General features: G+C 33.5%; 2 protein-coding genes across 2 annotated transcripts; both read right to left on the bottom strand.

Annotated features, from left to right (window-relative positions):
• Positions 1-3210: 3210 nt before the first annotated feature.
• Positions 3211-6068, bottom strand: LOC120580562 (uncharacterized). The gene is made up of 4 exons (XM_039834386.1): positions 5939-6068; positions 4468-4780; positions 3990-4129; positions 3211-3887 (listed from the first exon to the last, which is right to left on the bottom strand). Exons 1-4 carry the CDS (start codon positions 5975-5977, stop codon positions 3372-3374), a joined length of 1008 nt encoding a protein of 335 aa, XP_039690320.1. The 5' UTR covers positions 5978-6068; the 3' UTR covers positions 3211-3371.
• An 8995-nt stretch (positions 6069-15063) lies between these two features.
• On the bottom strand, positions 15064-19554 carry LOC11425336 (LRR receptor-like serine/threonine-protein kinase HSL2). Its single transcript, XM_003611461.4, has 2 exons — positions 16303-19554; positions 15064-15874 (listed from the first exon to the last, which is right to left on the bottom strand). Exons 1-2 carry the CDS (start codon positions 18938-18940, stop codon positions 15495-15497), a joined length of 3018 nt encoding a protein of 1005 aa, XP_003611509.2. The 5' UTR covers positions 18941-19554; the 3' UTR covers positions 15064-15494.
• Positions 19555-22625: the final 3071 nt, after the last annotated feature.

Here is a 22625-nt window from a genome sequence, read left to right as displayed (position 1 = left end):
CAAGTGTAGCTAGGTAAGTATCCTAGTCAAGCTTTAAGAACATCAGCACGAGGTAAATAATGTGATTTCAGACATCCAGAGAGCATAGAATCAAGTTTATATAAAATGAGCCACCCAAGTATGGCGAGCAACACCGTGTGAAAGACTTTGATATTTCTAAACCTCATTCCTCATATACGTTAAGGTTTACAACATTTGTTTCAGTTGAGCTAGCGTAATTTTATTGTAACTATAACCACATCAAAATTGCTTTATCATTGCTTCAATATCATCAAATAATCATATCTGGATAAGAGGAAACGATCCATGATATGTGTTTGTAAGAATGGACTACGCAAGAGATTTAATGAGCACCTCGCGACCTGCTGAAGATATAAGAATTTATCCTGCCAACCTTTCTTCTTCTCTTCTTTCAAATACGAGTTTGAGCATGATAATAATATTTTTTTTTGTTGGTGGTTGGGGTTTGAACTCCGAACCTTGCATATATTATTCATTGTCCTACCAACTGAGCTAAACTCACGAGGACATGATAATAATATTTGAAAACATGAAAAGAGTTCAAATCTTTTTAATAATCGATGTAGTAGTAATTACTCTCATATCTTATTAAAATATTGGCTTAAACTCACTTTTTAACCCTTAAGTTTGTAAAAGTTGCAATTTTGGCCCCTATTAAAAAAAATGGCAAAAGTGGCCCTTCATGTTTAGTTTCTTTTGCAAAACCTCAATTTTGACCTGGTCAACCATAGGTGTCATGCCACATCACTTAAAAAAGTGTCTGCTAGATATTTTTTAATTAAAAAAAAAAAGGAAAAGCCACATGTACTTATGGAATTAAAAAAATGAACGGATTAAAGAGGGGAGTCACGTGAGGTGTGAAACGATTCTTCTTCTTCTTCTTTAATTTTTTTTCCATCTCCTCTGAAATTCATCACTTCAATTTTAAATTCAAAGTCATATGTAACCTAAAAATCCAGAAATTCATAATCCCAAAATCTGGTTGAAATCTCTTTCATATTGTTCACCCTAAACCTTCACTAATACCATACACCTTAACTGACTTGTAAAATGGATTCATGAACATAATTCAATCCCTTTAATATTGTTAACCATTAAAATCCAACAAACCTCAGATCTAGAATGATATTGGAATAATGTTTGCTATTTTGGGGTTTTCAGTTTCGAAATTGAACGGTTCCATTTCTGGATTTCGTTTTAAGCAAGAGTGGAATCCATGAATAAGGAATGTTGTGAAGGGGTTTTTGGGTTTTGTTTCAAAGAAGAGTGGAACCCATGAATGTTGAAAATGAATTGATGAATGTTGAAGATGATTCGATGAAAGTTTGGAGCATGTGAATAAGAATCTCGCCTCAAATTCATGTGGAGGGATTAATGAAAAGAAGACGAAGGCCATCTCTGTGGGCCAGATTCATCAGTTTTTTTGGAGAGGGAGGTGGCAAACTGGTAGCAAGACAGCGGCCAGGGGAGGAGGGGGTGGTGTGGATTCGGATTTGTTTGGGAGAGGTGGTGGTGTGTGTTTCAGTCATGTGCTCTTCATTATTTCTTTTTTTTAATTTGTTTAATTATACGCGTGGAATTAACAATTTTAAAAATAAAAAAAATCAAAAAATTTACAGGTGGCATGACACGTAACGTTGACCAGGTCAAAATTGAGGTTTTGCAAAAGGGGCTAAACATGAGGGGTCACTTTTGCCATTTTTTTTAATAGGAGACCAAAATTACAACTTTTGCAAACTTAAAGGGTAAAAAGTAGGTTTAAGCCTAAAATATTTTTGAAAACAATAATTACTTTTTGAAAAGGTATTTGAAAACAATCTTTTTGCAAGAGGTCTTGTATTTAAGAATCGATGTAGTAGTAATTAATTACTTTCAAATCTTATTTATTTTTTTAATTTTGTGAGCAATTATTTTTAATACTACTATTTGTTCTGAATTTAAACAATAAAAAAAATCACGTTTGGTGATACAAAGTATAAAAAAAATCTTAACTAATTCTACCGCATTTAAAATATGAAAAATGCTATTTAAAGCGAAATAACACTATCCCAAATATTTCACCACACATGTGGCATGTATGCCACTCATCCACTAGTCTATGATTTCCACCTTTTTCTCCCCACCTCCCATGATTTCCGCTCAAAACTGCTTTCTATTGGCTTGTTTTCATTCGTGATCGAGTCGGGATAATTCTTCTCGCTGTTAAAATATTATTAACAAAATATCTTGCGATTAATTTACATTTTGTCTTTCAAATGATTCCTTTTTAATAAGAGGAGAGGTCCTTAGGCCAAATTACAAACACGACGATTAAAATAAACACTAACAAAATAACAAGATCTTACCGTAAGAGGTTTATCCAAGTTAATAAAACACGATTTAAGTAATGTGTACATGTAGGTAGATAGAGGGAATAACCTACAAGTCGGTTATCAACCTAGTTTTCTATATATATAGAAAGTGATAGAAACTTGTTAGTCTTCTTAAGGCGATTCATGAGAGACATTAAAGACAATGATGACATAAATGTTGAAAGTTGAAGAATTGCAAGTTCGAACTCGCATCCCAACATATCAAATGTTCGTGTAGCTTTTTACCTCTCCTCGTCTATATGCACGAGACAAAATTAATAATGCTCACACTAATATCATTTTTCAACTATCTCAAATAAATTTGAATTCGGTTTTTGAGGTTATAAAATCAAGTACTTATCACTGAACCGACCTCTCTTAGATATAACAATTGATTTTCATTAGATTAAAAAATAAAGTAAAATTCATTAATTTTCTTATGGAGTGTGATGTGATTTTAGCTTTGTTTATTATATACGAGATTGGATAGAACAGAACATATTTATAATTGTATAATCATAATTTTTCTTTCTTTCAATACCTTCCAAAGCTTCAAACAAACAGTGGTCTTGGTGTTTGCATAGATTCTTAATATTATAGAGAATTGTTGATAAATGCAGCCTTAATCATGATCACAAACATAATAGTTTGTTTATATTGTGACCCAAATGGCCTTTTAAAAGACCTGGAAGCATAATTGAGTAATTCAAACCATAACATGCATATAATAAAATCCCTTGATTGATATGGCAAAATGTTAACATAAATTTACCAAAATTCTGGACTTTTCAACTAGCTAGAAGATTGTCACAACTAACAATTAAGTAGAGTAGTCCCTTAATCCAGCAAATCTATCGTCAAGGAAACTAGATGCAAGAAACTTTTACAAAAAGTAGGTACTAACATATAGTTAAAGGGAGGCAAACCTTTTGAAAACTGAAATAGTTGATTAGACATTACTTAGTGCACCCCTCAATCTTTTGTTACAAAAATATCATCTCAGGTAGAAAAACCAGTATCATCATCATCATCTACCATTTCATCTTCAATTGATCCTAAGGTACCATTTTCCTCCTCTTCGGAAGGATCCTTTTCATCTGCAAAATTACTTCCAGGAGTTACGTTCCCTCCTTGTTGATGTGTTGCATCTAACACATGCCTCGCGGGGTATTGAGAAGGTGTTCCAGCAGTATTCCCAATATATCTAGCATAACGAACTGGTATTTCTTTGTGATCTACCTTTTTGAGGATAACTTTTTCAAAGATGGGTGATTTACTCTCAAACTGAGTCTTAATCGGTGCAGGTTTTTTGCCGTGAGCTAGCGGTTGAGACACCCATAATGAATTGATCGGTGATAGCTTAGCAGGCCTCCCTCTCTTTCGTGGTTGTCCTTCCATTTTATCTTTTTTGAGTGACGAAACTTCTTGTTCAAGTATAGTTAGCCTAGCCTTGTAATCAGAAACTTCAGCTTGTAATTTATTTACCATACTCCATAGCTTAGCATTCTCCTTTGACTGCAATAACTAATAATTTTGTTCATAATTCAAATCATAATTTTACGAGAAACCGTAACAATGAGCATAATTTGATTGTGAGACTTGTTAAGAGGTGTTCACCTGAGCTTCAACAGAATTGAGAACATGAGAATGTTGCAATTGGTGCATCTGAGCCAAGTTAGAAGATGGATCCCAAGGACCTGTAAACAATATATCAAACTTTATATTAAGTTCAACAATTATTTTACACACTTGAGTAGCTAATGTATAAAAACATATTTAAAATGATAAACCACATGTGTTTAATTCAATTACTCTCTAGTTGGAAAGGGAAAAGTGTAGGACACACGGACTCATACACCGACATGCTGACATAAATAATTAGTTGAAAAAATAGAATAATTGGATGTAAACCGCATGTGTCAGTGTCGTGGTGTTCCAATGCCGAACACTAGATACGTATTTAATCTGAAGTGTCAATGCAATATATTTGAAATGACTCCTACTTATATAATATTTGGTAAAATAGGTATCAAAATGTATTAAAAAATTCTGAAATAAATGCAAGTCATATGAAAATCAAAAGTTGCATGCATACCTGAAAAGCTAGGAAATGGATATCCAACACTGTAATACATATTGGGAACTAAATTTTGGTTTGTTGCAGAAGTTGCTCCAGGTACAGGAGGAGGAGCTTGCCAACCAAGCATCTGAGGTGGCCAAAAAACCTGAGTCCCTTGTTGTGGATGCGGTAACTGCTGCCATGGTGCTTGTGGGGCATTTTGAATAGGATAAGGCCATTGAAACATTGATGGCTGTTGTTGTTGATTTGAACTAGGCACATTACCAGGCAAAGGACTACCATGACCAAGAGTCGTATTTGGCTCAGCTTTGTCTTTGTCTTGATTGCTCTGTTAAGCATCTTAATCAAATGAAAAAGGGGGAAAATTGCAATATACACAAAACTTTGATACTTTCACAATTAGAATGTACTATTCAAGTTGAACCCTATGGTGGGTGACAATTAGGGACGTAGTCAGGAATTTAGCTTAGTGGGGACCAAATTTAAGAGTATAACATAGTAAAGAAAAAACAAATTTTTATATACATTTATAATAAATTAAAGAAACTATGTGACAATAAGAAACATATGCAAAGGTATAAGGAGTCATTTCGATCTAACCTTGAGTATGACGAGACTAAAAAAGATTTCTTAATAGTAGAGAAAGAAAATAAGAAACAATAAAAATGCAAAGGTATAAGGAGAAATTCAAGATTATATCCAAAGCAGTGAATCGTTGGTAGTGACTGAGAGTGTGCAAACAACATTGCATGCAACAAGTCAAATTTTTTTGAATAAAATCGTAACAAGTAATCATAAATTGATGTTCTAGTTAAGGTTCTTATATAAATTGTAGAAAAAAATCACTTTATTTTTCAATGTTATTCATTTTATTTAAGGATTCGTGCAATTAAAGTTTGAAAGTTATGTGTACAATGCTAAATATATTGAATAAAAAAAATTCATTTTATAAAGTTTATAGAAAATAAATATAAAAAATAACTATCGTGACACAAAAATATAATAACATACTGATATGAAGAAAAAAAATTTATAAAAAACTAGGGGGATATTGGTCCCCCTTCTAGCTCCATCCTTGGTGACACATCCACCACAACGACAATTATTGCATCGAGATCGGAAGATGAATATTTGAAGGTTGGATTTTGATTTAAAAAAGACAAAAACATATGGTTGAAATCTGCACTGTCTGTCCGTGCAGATCCAACGGTCACCGATGTGTGAATGCTTGACTATGGTCACTACAGACAATCCGATTTTGAAAATAAAATAGTCGTTCTAGGTTATGTAACTATTGGTTTTGATGAGAGAAAAACATGCAATATTCAACGAGTCAAGGGAGAAACCAAATATTACCACGCCATAAGAATAACGAGTGGAAAAAATGAAAAAGGCTTTACGAGAGATTGAATCAATAAGAAAGATCAAGCAAATAAATAAAAATATTGATAGAAATAACAAAAGACAAGAAATGAGTATTTTATACCTGGGGTTCAAAAGATGAATGTTGCTTATCCTTTCCCATGGAATATAGTGCAGAAAAATTTACTACTTTGCTTGAACAATATTGATCACGTTAGGAGAAGAAAGCGTTGTCTTGTCTCTTCTCTTTTCTGTTCGTGTGCTGTGCTGTGACTACTGACTAGTAAAGGGTTGATTTGGACTTTGTGTGACAACGGATGAGATTGTAACGTCACAAGGCTAACCTATTTGTATTTTGTACAGTGCTCAAGTCCTCCTCGATCCAAATTAAAATAAAATTATTTTTTTAATTAAATGTATTTAACTATCCCCTTCACGTGTAACAAAGAAAAAACTAACGAGCCCCGTTAGTGTCTTTGGAGAGAGATAAATGTAAATATTTTTGTAAATGTTCTTTGAATCCGAAGGTCTTCCATGCCTTGAACTGGTGCATCATCCCCCACCCTAAAATTTTGTAACAAAAAAAAATTACTCTTAAATCCGATTGTTTTTTAATTAATTTTTCAAAACCAAACATAATCAATCGCACACATAAATTTTAATATTTATATATTTTAACACATTTTTATTCTTTACAAAATTTGCAAGACTAAATTTAGTCATTGCAAAAAATAAACTAGAACAAGTTAGTTTTGCTCTTTTTGCACTTTGGTTGATTGAGAAAATATATACAAAAGAAATGAAAGTGTAAATAAAATATTATTTACTAGTCTAATATGTGATAAATTGAAAGTAAGATATGCTTATTTATATACTCATATAAATAGATCACCAAAAATAAAATAAAATGACCTAAATATCATTAAACAAAGGATATTACTATTCTAAGGGACACTTCTTAAAGATTTAAAAATGTAAATAATTTTTTAAGTTTTATATAGAAAAAGCTACTCCCTTTGTCCATAATGTTCCTTAATCCTTAAATATCAAATTAAATGTGTAGAGCACAAACGAAGTAGTAACCAATATCAAAGTAGATTCAAGAAACAACAATAGTAATCAAGGTGAGGATGATTGGGTTTGGAAGTTGGAGGATGGAGGAGCTTTTACGGTGAGATAGAGTTACAAGAAGTTGGAGGCTTTGTTGGGACAAGATGAGGTGACGGGAGAAGAAGAAAAGCGGGTCTTTACGCAACTTTGGAAGAATCCGGCTCCTTTGAAGGTGGTGGCACTCTCTTGGAAGGTTTTGCTCAATAGAATTCCTACAAGGTTGAATTTAGTTCGGAGGAATGTAATCCCAACAAATGCTAGCGTGCTTTGTGTGTGTTGTAACTTGGTTAAGGAGTCCGCAAATCACCTTTTTCTTCATTGCTTTGAGACTTGGAAGATTTGGCTTTATCTTCAACGGTGGCTAGAGATGAGTTTTATAACCCCTCCAAATTTATCATGTCATTGGATGTGTTGGAATGGTGTGTCTTCACACAGGAACGAGTTAAATAGGGGCTTGCCGCTTATATGGCACACAACCATTTGGGTGATTTGGAAGGCTCGAAATAATGTCATCTTTAATGATGGGGTGTTTAGGGTGGACGAGATTGTGGAGGAAATAATTATGTTGTCCTGGAGATGGTGTTTAGCAAGATTAAAAATTCCGGCGTGTTTGTTCTGAGTGGTGGTGGAATCCGATAAGCTGTCTTTGTAGATGAGGATAGGTGTTTTGAGGTGCTGATGGTTGTTTCTGCTTTCCACTGTTGGGGGTCCTCTCCTTTCGCTGATACAAGGTTTTTATAATTTGTCCCTTTGCAAGCTTCCGTGTATTGTCATCACAGGGTGCTTGTTATTGGTGACAGACCTAATTTTTATGTTATTAGGATTAGGGGTTTTTTTATTGAGTTGTTATTGGTGGTTAGGTGCCTTCCTTTTTTAAGGCATCCGGTGTACTCTTTTTCCTCCTTTTGCCGGTTAATTGCATCTTGTGCTAGCCGTGCTTAATAATATTTGCTGATTAAAAAAAAAAAACACTAAAGAATTGTTTATCCAATTTTGTCACATAATGACCTACTACAGGGGGAGAGAGAGATCTTCACTTCACTATCAATGAGTTCTTTACAAAGAGATAGAAAAAAGGTTATAAAAAAGAGAAATGATATTTGAACAACAATTTTGTGACAATTTTCTCTTTCATACACATATTGTGTTTTTATTTTATTTCTCCATTGCTTTGGTTTTGTGCTAATACTTATTTCTTTGTCAATTTTGGTTGTCCCACAAGTTGTCTAAAAAAATGGTTGTTTAAATAACACTCTTCTACAAGAAATTAGCTTTAACAAGCTCTCCAAGAATAAAACCTAATTTCTATCCTTTTAACATTCACTTCCGAATAACAATAGACTCAAAGCTTTCACTCACCTAAGGTGTTTACAAATATGTTTCAACTCAAGAGAACCTCACCAAAGATACTCAACCCTAAAGTTACCTCCTTTGATTTTCTAAGTTTTTCTCTCTTAAAGCCCTACCTTAAAAATGAACAATGAAGCCTTAAATAATGCGCATACTAGTGCAAACATAAGCCTTAAATATAGCTCATACTAGTGCAAAATCGTGTCGCGATTTTCCTAATTTAAGCCTCTAAACCTCTAGTACACAATACAATACTACATCCTTATCATGCTGCGATTTTTACCGTCTTGTCACAATTTTGCTTCTAGTATCACACTTGCATTATGTCTAAAAAATCGCACCAAAATTTTGAAATCGTGTCACGGTTTCAACTCTACCAGAATCCATCAATTTTGAGGCAATTCAACATGTAATAGTTTATTTTGATCCCTTTTTTTTAGGGAGTTTATTTAACGAATAGTCACAATAATTCTTTAATGCAATTCGTTTGTCAAACTAGTTCATACATTAAAATAGTCCCTGAATAATTCTTGCGCCTCCTCACTATATAAAGGGACTTTTCACAGTCCCCTAAAACTAGAGACAGGTGCAATTCATGGCTAGGTGTGGCTATAGCCACACCAAAATTCTCTCAGTTGTTTTTTACACACGGAGAATGTGTAGAAAAATGAAGTGTTGGAGAAAGTTGACGGTTTATTTTGTCTTAAATCAACAATTGTTAGAGTTATAATAAATAGACATAGACCAATAAAATTTGCTCAAATAAAACTACTAAAACTGTTATTTTGAAATAAATAGTAGTCTTTAATTTCATTGAGCAATTTTTTTTATTACTTTATTGTTTTAGCCACACCAAAAATTAATCATGGGTCCACCTAAAACCCTCACACCTCTGCTCTTTATCGACTTGAGTGTCAGAGTGTCCGCATGTATAAATCCACACCGTTCCAGAGCTTTCAAACACTAGAACAACCGCGCTGAACATTATTTATCTGATCAGGTACAATCACACTAGTGTCGTCCTTATTATCTCCAATTTCTTCCTCATTTTCCTCTTTAGCTGATCCTTTAGCACCATCTTCCTGCTCTATTCCTACCAGACTAGTCCTCACAATTTCATTAGTAGATTTTTCCACTTTATGCTTTTTGAGTGATGAAACTTCCTCTTCAAGCCTAGTTAACCGTTCCTTGTATTCAGAAAGCTCAACTTGCAATTTATTTACCATACTCCAGAGCTGATTATTTATCATAAACTGCAAGAATTAATAAACATGCTCATAACTCTAATCATAATTTAACTAGAAAACATAATTATGAGCATAATTTGATTGTGAGATTTGGGAAGAGGTATTCACCTGAGGTTCCCAAGATTGTTGTAATTGGTGAATCCCAACATGAGGCAAACAAGAAGATGAATCCCAAGGAGCTGTAAACAAGGTCTCAAACTTTATTTCTTATAAGTTACATGTACATTTTACACACTTGAATAGCTGACAATAATGTCTAAAAATACAAGATAATATCAAAGTCACGCACATAGTTAAAATGGCAAAAGTAGAACATTGACATGGACACTAACATGTCCATACCAATAATGATGATATGAGAAAATAGAATAATCGAATGTAAACTATATTTGTAGGTGTTTGCATTATATTTTTCTTTTGAAGAAGCCAAACTAGACTATCATAATTGATACCAGAAATAATTGAACCTGAGACCTTGAGAGAACACACTCCAAGATCTCAAGCTAACACCATCAGATTAACCCAAGTGGGTTTTGCATTATCTAAAATAACTTCTGCTTCCATAATATCTGGTAAAATAGGTTCAAAGAGTAATCATAATAGTTTAATATAGCTGCAAGAAAGTCATATGAAGAGAAAAAGTTCCATACATACCTGGAAAGCCAGGAATAGGATTAGCTTGCCAGCCATTAACATTGAATGTCTGAAAAATGGGAGGGATATTTGCTCCAAACTGTTGAGGTGGCCAAAAGGGCAATGTTGGGTGTCCTTGCTGTGGATGCGGTAACTGTGTCCATGATGTTTGTGTGGCATATTGAGGGTTATAAGGCCATTGAAACATTGATGGTTATTGGTGGTGCTGATTTGAGTTAGGCATATTGTCATATGAAGGACTATTACTGCCGCTGCTGGTAATATGGCTCATAGTCATATTTGTCTCAGTTTTGTCCTGCGTGTTCTGCTAATCATATTCATCTTAATCAAATGAAAAAGTGGTTTTTTACGACCATTTTGGTACAACTTTTGAGACAACTTTGTTGTTCTCTCTTATCATTGGTCAAAAACAATAGAGAGAGAAAAAGGAAGAGAGAGAGAGAGAGAGAATTAAAACATAATATAAGTATGAGAGAGAAAGTTGTACAAATGTTGTACCAAAATGGTTTGTGCAAATATCATTTTTTTTAATGGTAAAAACATATATTAAAACCAAAAACGGCTTAACACCGAAAGGGAACAACACGAGAATCAGCTGATATCACCAATACTCCAAAACAAAAATAAAAATACACCACAAACTACAACAAAAAAGGCTAGGGGTCAAGAAAGACCCTCGAAGCTCCAAAGAGACCCACTCCCACCTAGCACCAAAAAGGTAGCAAAGCGAAGAGGACTCTCCCCACCAGAGAGAAAATGAAAGCCTAGCCCCACCCACAACACATGTCAGATCCATCTCTGACCTCCACTTCGCACACTATTGGCGCCAACAAAAGAGGGGTTCCACCTTCCACTCATAATAGGAATAGTGGCACAAAGGGTGTCTCCCAAGGAACCACTTCTAAGACATGATTTGGATCTTATCCACCAATTGCTCGAGCTCGGGAATCCTACCAGAAAAAATAAGGTTGTTCCAAGCTTTTCAGATAGACCACATAGATGTATGCTAGACCAAAATACACCCTAGCCTAGTCTTTCTATCACACCCTAAAGCTACGAACATCTGAAACAATCCGACCAAATTCCCCGGCAAAACCCACTCAAACCCTAGCCACTTACACACCAAGTACCAAACCCTAGACACCACCCAACAAGTAACAAAAAGATGATCCGCAAATTCGACACTACTCCCACATAATTGACATTAAGCACTCGTAAGATCCACTAAACCCCCCGCTTTAAAAGATTCTCACGCGACGGGAACCTATCCAAAATAATGGTGGTGGTTAAACAATCAAAATTGCAATATACTAAACTTTAACGCCTAGTCTATTCAAACTGAACCCTTACATTACCTATGTTGACAACACTCTGAAGCGCAAATGCATCACATGATAAAAGCAAGACATCTCAACTATATTGTCACCCTTTGACTGCCATTTAAACTGAGCATTTTTTTATTTTTATCTTGAACGACTAACATTAGTAAATATTGCTTCCTATGTGTCCAAACAAATATTACTCCCTCTAATCTTAAATATAAGCAAATATTTTTTCTTCAGATTTGTTGAATAATTAATGTATCTAATTTATAATATAGACTAAATACATCAGTTATTCAATGAAATTGAAAAAACAATTTTTGCTTATATTTGAAATTGAAAGAATAGTCTTTAGGTTAGTTTTACTCTCTAATTGATCATTATTAATTCGCTTGATTGCAGTTTTGGCCCCCTAAGTATCACAATGTTGTGATTTTGGTCCCCTATAAAATAATAACAAACCAGCTCTCTGAGTTTGCCCTCTATTGCATTTTTGGCCCCCAGGTTAATTTTGACCAAGTCAATACATACGTGGCACCCACACCACTTAAAGTGAGGTGCCACGTGTGACTTTCTATTTTTTTAGGGGGCCAAAATCGCAAGATTATGATACTTAGGGGGCTAAGACTGCAATTAAGCCTAATAAATAAAGTGATATCGGTGCCACATATGCATTGACCTAGTCAAAATTGGTCCGGGAGGCCAAAAGTGCAAAAGGGGATAAACTTAGAGGGTTGATTTGTTATTGTTTTTTATAAGGGATCAAAATCGCAAGATTGTGATACTTAGAGGACCAAAACTGCAATTAAGCTTTATTAATTTGATATACATCTCTAAACTTCATATATAAATATAATATGTCTATGACTATGAAATATGTCTAAGCAAAGAAGAAATAAGGGATTCTTGAGATACTTGTTAGAGTTATTCGTCAGATGTTGTATACCATGAATGCTAGACAACAATAGATGTGGTATACTAGGCATGTTAGACAAGTACACATGTTAGACAAAAACAATCTTTGCTTATATTTGAAATGGAAAGAGTAGTCTTTAGGTTAGTTTAACTCTCTAATCGATCATTATTAATTTGATATACATCTTTAAGCTTCATATATAATATGTCTATAAATATGCCGAAGTAAAGAAGAAATATGGGATTCTTGAGACACTTGTCTTAGTTATTCGTCAGATGTTGTATAGTACGAATGTTAGACAACGATATATGTCGTATACTAAGCATGTTAGACATCGACACATGTTGGACAACACGAGACAAGTCAGACACCGACATCGAGACGTATGAAAGGAGAAAATAAAATATAAATAGATTTGTCTTGAAAATAAAAGTTTTAACTTTTGATTAAGTAATAACTACACAACTTTTTTATTTTGTGGTTGATTAACCAATGCTCCGGAGACATTGTTTAACATTCTCCTAAAATAGTATATTCATTCATGTCCAACAAGGTGCCCGTGCTATATAGAATTAGAAAACACTCGAAGAAAACAAATATCCATTCTCCTCAACTAGTCAAGGAATTGTGTTAGGCGAAAGCATGCATTAACCAATAACCATTAAAACAAATAAAGAACGAAAAAGGAGGGGGAAAAGTGAAAAAAGACTTTACAAGAAGCTGGGTTTTTATGAGAAACAAAAGATTGAGCACGTTCAAAGGAAAAAATCAAAAGTAATTAGGAAAAGAAGCTGAGTATTTCATACCTGGCTGGAACTGGGAAAACGTTTCGATGTTCTTCTAGGAGTTTTACAGGTTTCTCTCTTCTCCGTTCGCTGAACAAAATTAGTTAGGGTTTCAATAGTACGATCGATATTAATTCGGCTTAAATATCCATTTGGTAGTTTCTCCTAAAAAAAACTCCATTTGGTGTTTAACCAATTTTAAAACTTGAGGTTCCTTAACTTTAAAACCGGTTAATTCGATGGATCTTTAATTATTATTTTGACAAAATTTTGATCTTTAATTTGTCAAGGTCAATGCAACTTTGTCCTTCAATATAACTTTCTCCGCTCCTATTTATAAGAAAATTTTTACTTTTTAGATTTATTGAGTAATTGATGTATCTTGTCTAAAATATAGATCAAATACATCATTTATGCAATTAATCAAAAAAGTCAAATGTTTCTTATAAATAGGACCGGAGGGAATAGCATATATGGATATGAATTATATTTTCTTAAGTTAAAAAACTAATTTTCAATTATATGCAGGGAGAGTTTGAACCCCGATTCTACACACTTCTCCATACACAATGTGTGTGAATTTAGCCACTAAACTACCTGATAAAAAAAACAAATTTTCATTAAATTGTATAAGTTAAAGGACTAAATTGGTCGGTTTTAAAGAAAAGGGACGAAACTGAACTTTTAAAATAAATTAAAAGACTAATTTGATTGACTTTAAAGTTAAGAAACCAAACCAAAATTTTAAAATAAGTTAAGGAATCAAAGAGTGATTTAAGCCTATAAATTCCTATTTATAGATGGGAGCTGAAGAGTTGCTACTATTCAATCGCTTATGTTCCAGTTCAGTTCAGTTTTTCTTCAAAAACAAAACTTAAAACATCATACTTTGCTGTTGAAGGAACATTGTTTTAAATATTAAAATACTTCTGAATTCTAACAACCTTTTAGAACTCTTGAAATTGCGTTTTTTTTTTTTTTTTTGTGGTGGTTGGGGTTTGAACACCTTGCATATATTATGTATTGTCCTTATCAACCGAGTTAAGCTCAAGAGGACAAAATTTTAGAACCCTTAAAATCAAGTTTAAATATTTGTTTTGAATTTTCTAAAAAAATAATTTAATAGATAAAACCTAATTTTGAACAAAAATCACCTTAAACTTAAAAAGAAATATGAAACGCGATTTCAAGACGCGAAAAAAGACGGTTAAATGGAGGGGACTTTTCTCTTAGTTTTATATAAAAGAATTTGAAAAAAAAAATATATATTTTAAGTATGCTTTTGAACAAATCGGAAGCTTAAGAGAACCGAACCATAAACTTAAAAGTCAAACCAATCCAAACTAAACTTATTTTCACTTTTATTGATAATGAACGATAAAATGGTAAAAATTCATTTGAATCGGTCTGACATTTTTTTTTTTATTGAAAATCAATCTAAACTATACTGTTACAACCCTAGAAATAGGACACATATTTATAATTCATTATTAAATAAATTTATATCAATTAAATAAATTTTTAAGAGTTTTAAAAGTTTTTTTTTTTTTTTTTGATAATTTTTTCTTGTATTTTGAACTATCCAATTTATTTATTTATTACCATCTAAATGGTGAACAAAAACATTTGCAGAACAATCCGTTTGGTGCACATGATAGGATAGAGATATGATATGATAAAAAAATTGGATAGTAATAGCATATGATAGTGATAGGATAAACATTTATCATATCATATGATCAATGCTTTTCGGACAATTTTATCAATAAATCAAAACAAATTTGTTACGAGCATAAAAAATGCAAAAACACAATGATAAAACATAAACAATTCCTTAGGGGAATGAGTCATGAGCGATGATGTTATTAGAATCTGCATGGCATCAATTGCAAGTAGCATAAAAATGTCATTCATCAATTTAGTGTTCCTAGTTCTAATATCATGCAAGATAAGTTGATCAGACACTTGAGAAAGATCATATCTTTGTGGTTTGGGTGTCCAAGCCTAGTAACCATTTTTCAAAGGCAACCGATTTAAACATCTTTTACTCATATGGGTGAAAACTTTTTTGTTCACACCTTTTTAACTTTGACCAAGACAAGATTCACATGCACCATCATCTATACAAGAAGATTTAGATACACTGAGTGAGTAAACAATCTCTCACAATAGCTATTAAATCCTTAATAAATATCTATTGAAAACTTTCCTCTTCAAAATTTGAAAATTTTCCAGCATACAAAGACATCAGTTGCTTTCATAGATGCCTAGAGATCTTGAAAAGTCCAACGAAAATTCATGGCTTGGGGAGAGCCCATTTCTGGTCCTTGAGCAATTCAACCACTTTTCTCATTGAGGGCCTACTAATTGGAAATGCTGAGGTACAAAGTAGAGCCACATTTAACACCTTCTCAACCTCTTCGTAATCACAAGTGTCTAAGTTCAATCTTGGGTCCACAATCTGTGTTATAACACAATCGTAGCCTCTTCCAATGTTGCCACTTCCTCCTCCTTCATGAGTTGTTGATAAAGCAATCTCAGTGACCCACTTCACAATATCTTTGTTCTCACCAAAGCAAGAATCATTTGGTCTCTTCCCAGTGATCAATTCCATCAACACCACACCATAACTATACACATCACTCTTCTCAGTCACTTTCAGTGTATAACCATATTCTGCAATTAAATTATTATGAATTAGATATCAATCAGCACTCAAGTTTCCTAAAATTGAACATATATAGTTACAATTATGAAGCACTTATGCAAACACAAACACCGGATACAACATTGACACATTAACATAAATAATTCCAAATCACCGGTAATCACATGTATCGAACACTAGATACACATTCAATCAGACGTTTCGGTACTATATATACAAAAAGCTATGAAGCACAAACTCAGACACACACACCAAATACGACACAGATACATCGACACAAATAATAATATAAGAAAGTAACATAACTCAATGTAATCATATAATCCGTTCGGTGTCTGACACGATACGTATCCGCGACATCGTGACACGCCTAAAAGTATATGTGCTTCGCTTCATAGACAAAAACATAATTAATAAACAAGTAATTAAAACATACCAGGAGCAATGTAACCATATGAACCAGCAACTCTAGACATAGCACCTTCATTTCCCTCATGCTGCAATGTCTTAGCAAGTCCAAAATCAGCAACACGAGGAACAAAATCATGATCAAGCAATATGTTATTACTCTTCACATCCCTATGAACAATAGCAGGAACACAATCATGGTGTAAATAAGCCAACCCTTTAGCAGCACCTAAAGCAATTCCAAATCTCTTAGACCAATCCAACTCCACAAACTTCCCCTCATGCAAAACATCACCTAAACTCCCATTTTCCATAAACTCATACACCAATATTCTGAAATCATCACAACTACAACAAAACAACAGTTTCACTATATTAGCATGTCTAATTCTACCCAATGTTTCAATCTCTGACTTAAACTCAGATTCTGTATCAGGTTTATGTGTTCCACCACCCCAAAGCTTTTTCACTGCAACTATTTGACCTGTTTTCACCTTCACCTTATAAACCTGACCTGACCCACCTCTTCCAATCAAATTCTCATTGGTTAAAAAAGGTACTATATCTTCCTCATTGAACCCAACTCTCTGAAAAGCTGTTGTCATAAAAGCCCGTTTGGATTTTCCAACAAAAGATTTCGACTTTTTCTTCAAGAACCACAAAACAGACAGAAAAATCAACACAAGAATAGCAGATAAAACAACTATTGCCACAACAGAAAACCGTCTGTGTTTTGAACAAGGATTTAAGGTTTTCATAACATTGCTACATAAACCTGGATTTCCCATTAGACCTGACAAATAAACTTCGTGGTTAAAACCGGAAGGAACCTCACCGGATAATTTGTTATCAGAAACATCGAACTGATTCAACTTTAAGTTTGTTAACTCCACCGGAATCTTCCCCGTTAAAGAATTAACGGAGAGATCAAGGTAAATTAAGTCAGGTAATTTACCAAGTTCCGGTGGAATTGAACTGGATAACAGGTTATGCGACAAGTTTAACTCCGTTAATTCAGTCCATGAAGTAACATTACCGGGAATTTTTCCAGTGAACATGTTTTCTTGCATTTTAAGCTTCTGCAACTTTTTCAAACCGGTTATGCAGGTAGGGACCTCACCAGTAAACCGGTTATTTCCAATGTCAATTAGCACTAGCTCAACATGTTCACAGACTCCTGCCGGAAACTCACCGGAAAACCTGTTACCGGCTAAAACCAGTTTCTCGATTCCCTTTGCTCTTGAGATTGAACTAGAAACTGAACCTTCGAACTTGTTGTGATCCATTATCACTGTATTAAGCTTCGGAAGGTTCCAAAACCTCGGTGGAACTGAGCCGGAGAATTCATTGTTCTCGATTCTTACATAATGAAGAGAATCACACTCGCCATACTCATTAGGCATAGGCCCAGAAAATCGATTTTTGAATGTGACGAGTCTTTGAAGTTTTTTCTTTTGACAGAGAAACTTTGGTAACTCTCCAATGAAGTTATTGGTTGAAACATCAAGTTCTTGAATGGAAGAGTTTTTTCCAAGATCCTTTGGAAGTTTTCCAGAAAAACTATTGTTGAAAAGCTTCAGATCCTTTAAGTTTGAATTTGAAGCTAAACTTTCTGGAACTTCTCCACTGAGAAAATTGTCGTTCAAGTGAAGTATAGAAAGATTCATTGCAGCAATTTCTTCAGACAATTTCCCGGTGAGAGCGTTCTGAGAAAGGTCTAAGAGAAACAAATTTGGAAGGTTTGTTAAACCTTGTGGAATTTCACCTGAAAGATTGTTATTATATAGTTCAATCTGTTCCAAATCTTTCATACAAGAAATGGTTTCTGGGATTTTACCAGACAAAGAATTCTGTGACAAATCGAAGTTTTTGATGGAAATAAGGTTCCCAATAGAATCTGGTATGCTACCTATGAGGTTAATATTTGCAAGGTAGAGAAATTCTAGCTTTGTAAGATTTCCTAGTTCAGAAGGTAAAGGACCTGGTTTCATTGATTCTGTATGAGCAAGTTCAAAATAAGTTAATTCACTGAGATTACCTAAGAACGAAGGAATCGTTCCGGTGAAAAGGTTTCCAGATAAAATGAGAACCTTCAGTTGTGGAAACTGGCCTAAACTCACTGGAATGTCACCTGTGAAAAGGTTATTAGACAAATTGAGCACATTCAGTTTTGGTAATCGGCCAAAACTCGCTGGAATGTCACCGGAGAAGTTGTTTCCTGTGGCGTCAAGTACTCTTAGTTCAAAGATTTCTGAGTTGAAATCTGGTAAGGCTCCAACGAATAAGTTGTCGGAGATGTTCAAGAAATGAAGGTGGGAGCAGGGTAGCATGGAATGTGAGGAAATAGCATTACCAAGAAAATTCGTAGCAAGTGAAAGATTTTGGAGTGTTGGAATATGACAGAAATTAGATGGAAAATCACCATAAATACCGGTTTCTGTGAGGTCGATTGATACAACGGATTTATTCCGCGAATCGCAGGTTATGCCTCTCCAGTTACAAGGATTATGATCTGTGTTTGGAAGCCAATCATTGAGACTTTTGTTTTTGTCATCAATTTGTGTGTTCTTTACATGAAGAAGAATTTCATAGTCTCTTGAGAGTGAAAAGGTGGTTCCATTTGAACATACTAGTGAAAAGAGAAGAATGAAAATGAGTTTTTTCATGTTGTGAATTTTTTTGGTAGTGTGTGTGAGAGGATGAGAATGATCGTGTTTTTTTGAAGGGGTGTTAATTTGTATTTGTATAGTTGAAGATGCTAAAGTTTGGTAGTATGAGTCACACACTTCTTAGTGATTTTCCTCGTGAATAAGTAGAAGCTCCTCTTATTCATGCATGAAGATAGAGACAGTTCACAAGATTCACTTTAGTTGTTGAACTTGAAGATAGTAACAAAAAAGGTCTTGATTTTTTGGGATTATTATGGAGAAAAGTGTGCAATCAATGATGAACGGTTGGAAAAAGGTTTGAAAGTGGAGGGGGAAACGTGATTAAGATTTGGATTCTTTTGAAAAGTTGAAAAAGTGATTACTTGAAATCAATAAGAATTTTGCATGAGAAACCATAAGTGAAGAACAAGACACAGCCAAAGGTAGAGTGTAAGGGGTAAAGCATTATTACTTCCAGAAGAAGAATCATTCTTGGGGATAGGATAAGGTTAAGAAATTTGGACAACCTATGAAATTTGTATAGTACTAGAGAGAGATGTGAAACATTTTGGAGATGATTTGATGAACATGTTGACTATGTTATTGTCTCTTTGTTTGTGATTTTTGTAATAGAGCTATAGTATAGGTGGCTACAGTAAGAATATTTTGCTTAGGAGAATAAGGAATGGTGCATTCTAAAGAAAGGAAAATGACATTTAATTTATGTACTCTAATCTATTTCAATTTCCAACCACTAATGCAGCATGGTAGATTTTGAAAGAAAAGAAACAAAAGTTAATGGTTGGAAAGAATCTGTTCCCTTTGGCTCTACGTCGCCGTGAAGAATCAACTATCTATATGTTTACGATAGTTAAACTAAACCTTACTAACATTCCGTGAACTTAGCTCAGTAGTTGATAAGGATAATGCATGAACAACACCAAAAAAATCTTATCAATTGAGTTAAGCTCACACGGACAAGAAGGGAAACTGATAGTATACTAACTTGTGCCTTTAGAATGCAAATTAAGAAAATAAATACATCATCTACTCACTATTATAAGAAGAAAAAAAATACATTTTAAATTTATTAAATAAATGATTTATCTAGTTTATATTATAGATTAGATACATCATGTGTATATGAGTTTTCTTTAAAATTTGTGTATTCATTATTTTAAAAATTTATATTTTCGATACACAATTTGTTTTTTTTTTTTTAGTGCACAAGTTCACATGATCTAAGAAAATGCCAACAAATGCATTAAAAGATTTTTGTTAAGAAAACCAATTTGTTTGACCAAAAAACCAATAGTGTTATTCTACTTGAAAGTGCGTACTTAATTTTTGAAAATTTTAAAATTGTGTTTCAAATAAAAAGTTTCAATTTTTAGTTTCTTTGACAAATGTTTTCATGACATTTGTTTGCATAACCCACTTTTTTAATACCTGTAAATTTGTGAAATAATTGATTGTCTCAATTGATGAACTGTCGGTAGGCATGGCAATGGGGTAGAGCGGGAATGAGTTTTGCCTTCACTGCCACCATATTCGATGGAGTTCGGGTATCCTTGTATTCTTCCCCGATTCTAAGAGAGGTAAAAAATAAAACCTCAATCCATACTTAATGAGGTTCAAGTATCTCTGCATTGTCCGATCTCCGCATGATCTTGAACCACATTAAAAAGCTTGAAACTATGTTAGTTTCAACAATTTAACTTTTTTTTAACAAAAATACTAAATGAAAGGATTTGTCAAAGGCTCAACGTAAAAATAATCATATGAATATGATTTAAGAGTTTGTTTAAGCGTTTCCAAAGTAAGAGATGTACAAATGTAACTTTGATATAAGTGGACGAGTCTAGGGTGAGTATCACTAACCCCATTACCCAACATGCCCCATATTTTAAAATCGAAGAAAATCCAAACTCAAATCCAGCCAATTTGAATTTTCCCCGTCAAAGTTGCTAATTCGGGCAGATACCAGTTCTATTTTTATATGCCTAATTGCTGGTCTGGATTTATGAAATGATTGTTATAATGATGTAGTACAAGATTTAAAGCATCAACTGAGTGATTTTTAATTTTTAAACGTGACATGATTCTGTAATTTTTAATGGAAATAGTTGTGTTGGTGATGATGCAATGAAGTCCTATCGAGAGATAAATTTAAAGACTAGGATTCAATGTGACATTGTTCCTAGGAAGTCCTTTTTTTTTATTTTTTTGACAAAGTTACTAGTAAGTCCTTTGAAACAACAATGAAACTATGCAAATGAAGCTCATACAAATTTAACCGGTCTTTCATCGTGGACCCTTTAGCAACAAATAATTACAGAATCTACAAAAGAATGAACAGCATAGAAAATAATGTATTTGTTGACTTTAATGTTGTACTACTACTGAATACCACTACTACCAAATACCCTTTGCACTTTGTCGGTGACCTTAAGACCTTAATTTCCCATTAAAGTTGATAAAGTCGGGTATTGGCAAGTCATGATAGTTTCATCATTTGGTCATTGAACCAAGTAAACGACATCCCTGTTGTTACACGTCATGAAGCAGTGGTTTTTTATAGTTTTCTACACTTCTATAGTTAAATTTATCATAATATAACTTTTACTCAGAATAAAAAGGAAGGATTAGTTGAACTAATTCAGCCATTTGGTTTATGATGTGATTCCTAATTGTGACTGCTAGTAGTTTAAAAATGAGTATTATAAGTTATCACATCCCCTGTTACCAATCAATAAAGAGCTAAAAACATACTAGTCTAATAATAGTTTTAACATCCGTCGTAAACTTGAGAATTTAAAATATGCTCCTTTTTAGATTTTTGGTTCAAATTTTCTAGATGCTAACAATTCATGCGTTATCCTCTCAAAAAAAAAAAAAAATTCATGCGTTACATAAATCCATACATGACCTTATTTTAACTTTAATTAGACCTGTTAATAGACAATGTAATTGAGTTTTTCAAATTAACTGATCATTGAACTGGATTTATAATAAAAAACTAAAATAGAGACAAGCTAGTATTCTATTTAAGGCATTACTTTTTTGACTTGGATATAAGAGATTTGAGAATATTATGGTCATTTAGTCATTGGATTGGACTCCTTAGTCAGTTAATCGTCCAAAATTCATGAATGTTTTGTAGCACTTTGTCTTATCTAGAGTTATGTTGGTGCTATAGTAATAGTAGTATAAAACTAGCAGCACAGTGGTATCTATGTACGTCATGTCTATCTATATGCTAAAATGAAACAAATACTACAAATTTTGATTTGTTTTTTATATGTGTCCTCTACTTCTCTTCGAATTAATTGGAATGATCTGCACCCAACCTTATCTTGAGATTCTAACTAACAATAGTTAAACATCCCAAAGAGCAGTTAAAACCAATTACTAGAATATACTAATAAAGACTTCCTACCAACCCTACCAACAAACCATCCGAAAACATCAAAAAGTATAGTAGTGCATGTTGTTGTCTGTTTGCCTTTTATTCATGTGTAATTAATTATTAATTTATATATAAAAAATTGAAAGATTATCGAATTACAATCCACTGTCTCATTTTGAAGAAATTTTTTTGTAATTTGTCCACGTCGACCAATGACACCAAACAACATCCATTCAAATAAGAAAGCAAGCTCTCTTCAGGCGTTTTCCCAAGACCAAGCTCTCATGCATAAGA

Source organism: Medicago truncatula, chromosome 5 (assembly GCF_003473485.1).
Source record: "Medicago truncatula cultivar Jemalong A17 chromosome 5, MtrunA17r5.0-ANR, whole genome shotgun sequence".
Lineage (NCBI taxonomy): Eukaryota > Viridiplantae > Streptophyta > Magnoliopsida > Fabales > Fabaceae > Medicago > Medicago truncatula.
This window is presented reverse-complemented; position numbering and strand designations above follow the sequence as displayed.